At 41.4% G+C, this 5,397-nt stretch overlaps 1 protein-coding gene across 1 annotated transcript; it reads right to left on the reverse strand.

Annotated features, from left to right (window-relative positions):
• Positions 1–1,944: 1,944 nt before the first annotated feature.
• On the reverse strand, positions 1,945–2,248 carry PLN (phospholamban). The gene has a single exon (XM_010156561.1). The coding sequence runs from the start codon at positions 2,246–2,248 to the stop codon at positions 2,090–2,092; it is 159 nt and encodes a 52-aa protein (XP_010154863.1). The 3' UTR covers positions 1,945–2,089.
• Between the last annotated feature and the right edge of the window lie 3,149 nt (positions 2,249–5,397).

Genomic DNA, 5,397 nt, shown 5'->3' on the forward strand with positions numbered 1-5,397 from the left:
GGTTTGTTTTTATGAAGGAGGGTGGGGCTTTTTTTTTTAGCAGTGCTTTACTTCGGCTTCCATTTGGCTTCTATATATTACTGGCTTGTGAAATTTAAATTCCAACTTGATCTCAGTATGTGTTGATGTTGTATTCTCAGCACTTTTTTTCTTCCTGCTTCCCACCCCAAAGTGCACAGTGTTTGTGGCTTTTCTGAAGAAGAAGGATTAATTAGGCAAGTGTGCTTACTAAAAATCTCATGCATTTGTGAGGGTGGTCAGAATGCATGAAATGGAAATCGAGGTTTCCATTGATGTTTCAAATAATAATATTCACATACGAACAACTGGGAGTGTGTGTTGCCAATCTCATCAGTGTTTGCCCTAATCCTTGTACAGTACCTACATAATTTCCTCTAGTGATTAACCTTATTTCAGAGGTCTGGTCTTAGCATATCTAATTGCCAGTTAGGAAGTGCATCGTCACTACTGGGTTTGCTTGCATTCCATTGAGTACGTAAGATTTTTCAAAGGTTTCTTCCCTTCCTGCTCAGCTGTTTGTTGTCAACCTCTACTCATGGAAGATTAAGTCTTAAAGGCAGAATAAAAGATTACGATAAACTTGTTTTGATTTTCTGTATTCATCAGTAGGATTACTTACAAAGGGTGGTATAGAAAGATGCCTGTTAAAAAGCAGATGTTTGTTTGACCTCTGTCTATTGATTCTTGAGCTTTCTTTGCATTTGTTTACATTTGAAAACTGTATAAAGTGTCTAGGAATTTAATTGAATATCAGCAACACATTGGACGGTTGCAAATCTGCTCCTCAGTCTTGCTGTGGACAGCTGTGGGAGTAGAAATGTCAGCTTTTATGTGGCTTACATGGTGTAAAAAATACTTCTGCAGTGCTTTCCCTCCTGTGCATAATCGTTTATAATTTATTTTTTATGTATCATGTATGTTTCAAAAATATTTGCTTGCTCTCTACCAGGCATTTGCAGTCGAGGGTGGTGTGGTGTTACTTGCATGTGTATGATAGGCTTCAATCACAGTGGTCAGGGTGACCAAAACTCCTTTACCACATGGGATATAAGGCACCTTGGGTGACACTGGCAAATACCAAGCTCTCTGTAGTTTTAAACTAAGGAGATTATTGCAGAAAGCACAGCAGGCCATAATACAATTGTCTGAAGCCAAATACTAAGAACTCTGAGAGCTAGTTTTGAGTTCTGCCAGGTGTCATGCCAGTTAAATGACTATAAAAAATTAAATCATTGATACCAGTGTGGTAGTGTCCTTTTTTTTTTTTTTGGGGGGGGGGAAACATAGTGAAAAGACTTTCTGGATTTCACTTAGTTCTATAAGGATGTGTCTAGTGGAAAATACTGTAAATCAAGTGACTTTTTTTCAGACCCACGTTGTGTGTTTCTATATACACACATGTATACAAAATACATGGTACATGTGTATATATGTACACGATCCCTTAAACAGGGAGAAAAGCATGTGAAATAGTTTTTATTTCTGACTTAGACAACATTTTTGATTTATTCTCGTATTCCCTTTATAAACAGTAAACCAGTTTGAATGCCTTTGGTTGATGAGGCCCAGATGCAGCACCTTGCAGTAAGCAGAGCAGAAGTTTTCCTAGGCTGCCTTGAGGGCTGTGTGCCTGCAGCTCTTGTTTGGGCAGATGCGGGCCAAGTTTGGAACCGCTCCAAGGGCTCAAGGGTTTACAGAGAAACCTAAACCCAACCCGCCCCCTCAAAAGTGAAGTTGCTGTTTGTGTGCTCTAGCTAAAACATTGAGGAACTCCATGGAGAGCCAGTACTTTGCCCCATTCAGAAAAGACATCTCTTGACTGAGACAGACAAGTTAGGTCATGCACAGCTTTGTAACAACAGGCTTTAAACACTGTTCTGCACAGAAGAATTGTGGTTTTAATACATGGAGCAGGTGGTAAGAGAATAGTGCGATGGTTGGCATACGGCTTTAGTCCAAGTGCTAGCCCCTCTCACGAGGGGATCCTTGCATTGGGAGTTGCGGGTGTAGGTGTCTCTTCCCTCTGGGGTGACTTTCCTAGAGGACAGTGCAGAGAGATGCTGGAACTTCAGAGGAGCATCACAATGATACAGATCAGCAAGAGGCAAATTAAAATCAGGCAAAAATTCACAAAGAGCTCTTGGAGCCTTTGGCGTGCTTGTGGGTTGACCTCAATAGTTGAGGCTCTCCTCAGAGCAGAGCGGGTTATGTATTGGACCTTCTCCATGGCAACAAGAAAGCAGAGGGCCCGAATCAGAGGTTTTAGGAGTGCAGGAAAGAAGAGAGGTTGTCAGGAACAGTGCAAAGTGCCAATTATCTTCTCTTTTTGTTTTAGACAGCCTTTGTGGAGCTAGGAAAGCAGGAAAGTGAAGAGTTAGAAACGCAGAAGTGTTTTGAGTGCAAATGGAAATTGTTTTAAAGTTCTGAAAAGCCTGAAGTTAAACAGTTTGCCTTTACAGTGTTTTTACTTTAAAACAGGATTTTTAAAATGATGCTTTTCAAGTTTAGGTTTGTGCTATATTGTGCTTCTATTCCTGAAGGCTACCAAGCACCTGCGTCTTAGCAATGATGAGGAACTGTAAAATGGAAATTGTGGATATGTGGGTTTTACCCAGTTCATCATTGCTTTAGATCCTTATCTCTCTCGCTCTCCTTTTACAGTCTGTACCAAGGCCATGGCTGATTTCCCGCCCACCCCCACGCTTTTTTTGTTCAAGCACATGTGAAACCCGGCGATAGGACAGGAGTCTCAGACCTCTCAGCCAGGAGATCTGGGTATTACTGCTGGCTGTTAGTGACCTGGGCAGATAATCTGATTTACCAGTACCTTATTCTGGAAGGGAGGAAAAGAAATCTTGTTGAAGCATTTCTATTCCAAGTAAAGATTCTTTATGCTGTGTAACAAAAAGCTAATGCATCGCTGCTACAGGGCATCTTGGTAGTCTCAACAGACAAAACAGAGTAAGGAGGTTGTTGGTTTTTTTTTTTAAATAAATGTGGTAAAGTGTGTTCCAAAATGTAGGTGCAAATGCAGAGGACTACTATGAGGAAGAAAATAAAGCATGTATGTAACTTTGTCTTAAGGGAATGTTTTATTTCAAGTATATTTTCCCCCTTTTTATTTGCAGATGGAAGCACAGGGTGTCAGTTGTCTTACACTGGAATTTTAAAACCCTCCTGTACAAACCTTCTGTGGCAAGAGACTGGCTTTGATAGATGCTCGCTTAGCTCACAGCGAGATGGGTTGTGCAGGTGCTATTGCAACGCAAAAAAGGGGTTTTCAAGGTGATGATGAGACATGTATCTCAAAATGTGCTTTTAAAGCTGCCCTTGCCCTTAAACAAATGTTTTATAAATTTATATTGTGATCATCTTTTACAGAAGGTCTCTGCCTGCTATCTCTCTTTTGGGGGGGCAATAAATTCCTGTCTACTCATACCACATAAAGGAAAACCATTGCTTAGATACCTGTTGCCCAGATTATATGCTGATCATGACTGAATCAGAGATACCTTATAGTCCACGAATTTGTCTTTAGATACAGCTAAAATGAGAAAACCTTAAAATGAAACAGAAGTGTCTTTCAGACTTCTCTTTTTCAGTCCCTCCATGTTGGGCTGTGGAGTCAGGTGGTGCTGTATGAGCAGAATGTGTGTGCTTCCAGTGCCAGTGATGGTATTTAAAGAGACTTTTAAAAGAAAGCAGATCACACGTGGATGCTTTAATACCTTTAGAAGATTCCATGTGATGACATCTCCTAAAATTGAACTTCAGGTTTTGTTATGATGTTTTGAGTTATGATTCATCTTAACTTTATTGCAAACAAAACACACACCAGGAACTTACTTTCCTAGTGACTATAATTTTTCAGTTTTGTTTGACTTTATGCTGTATCTGTTTTTTTCTATTTAAGCAGTTGAAATGTTTGCCAAATATGTTGTTCTTAGCGCTTTGCTGGTCACCGTCTGCCCCAAGTGCACTAAAAGCAAGACATGCACAGGCATTCTCAGGTGACTTGGCTGACGGCGCATTTGCTCTCTCCCCATACGGGCTCGGTGCATTACGCTGCTTGTCCCCTTCTAGACAAGGCAGGGTAGATGAGCCAGGCTGGTACAGAAGAGTCCATGTAACTGGCTTGTGCGACATGCGCTGCACAGACAGCTCAGTCAAGCCGAGTCGCATTAGCTGTTTGAACATACGTGACCAGACAGGAGACAGATACAAAAGGAAAGTGGCATAAACTAAAATATGTACATTTTAGAGCTAGAAAATGGTGTAGAGAAGAGACGAGGAAAGGTCAAAATAGAGTAACTTGTTTTTCTTGATTTAAAAGCTCACGTTTTGGTAATTTTTGAAACATGTGTTGTTTTACCTACTAATTCTATCCATGGAAGAAGTTTTCTTGTAGGCAAAGGAAGCAAAATCTGTGTCTGTATTTCAACAAGTTTGTCTTTCCAAGTGCATGGCTTTGACTAATAAACACATACCTTGCTTCTTAATCCTCCATGGCACTGTCACCCACCTGAAGTCTGCAGAAAGAAAAGCAGATTCAGTAACGCAGCCGCATATGGGTGGCTATCAAGGTCAAAATGACAGGCTGAAAAATAATTACATTGAAATTAAGGCAGATCGTTGCCACAAATAGTAGCAGTTCTCTGCTGTTTGGGCCCCTGCCTGTGTTATTGGGTCAATATTAAGCAGCTTTCCAGTACCTGAAGGGGCTACAAGGAAGCTGAGGAGGGGACTTTTTACAAGGGCCTGTAGTGACAAGACAAGGGGTAATGGGTTTAAACTGAAAGAGAGTAGACTTAGATTGGACATCAGGAAGAAGTTCTTCCCGGAGAGGGTGGTGAGGCACTGGAAGAGGTTTCCCCGAGAAGCTGTGGATGCCCCATCCCTGGAAGTGTTGGATGAGGCTTTGACCAACCTGGTCTAGTGGAAGGTGTCCCTGCCCATGGCAGGGGGTTGGAACTAGATGATCTTTAAGGTCCCTTCCAACCCAAACCATTCTATGAGTCTATGATTCTAAGTGTTATGCATGCACACATCACTTCTTGAAAGGAAAGTGCAGCAAAAGAGCAACCTATTTGCCTTTTTCTTTTTTTAAGTCAGTGTTACTTGTGTGTGATGAGACAGAGTATTGCAGAAGAGAAACTGTTGGCTGCATTGCTATACAGTTGTGTGTTTAATCCAGTGTTGTTAATGGATGTGAAAGGCTTGTGTTATGCACAGTGTGAATCTGCAGGAAGAGGTCTATGTGGCTGACCCCATATATGACTGTAGGGGATCCCCCACACCTGGTGCCCTAGAATGAGTCACCGGTCACAGTTACTGCTTCCTTCTTCACTGACATGTGACTGTTTCCCCGATTTGTAT

Source organism: Eurypyga helias, unplaced genomic scaffold (genome assembly GCF_000690775.1).
Source record: "Eurypyga helias isolate BGI_N326 unplaced genomic scaffold, ASM69077v1 scaffold7890, whole genome shotgun sequence".
Taxonomy (NCBI): Eukaryota; Metazoa; Chordata; class Aves; order Eurypygiformes; family Eurypygidae; genus Eurypyga; species Eurypyga helias.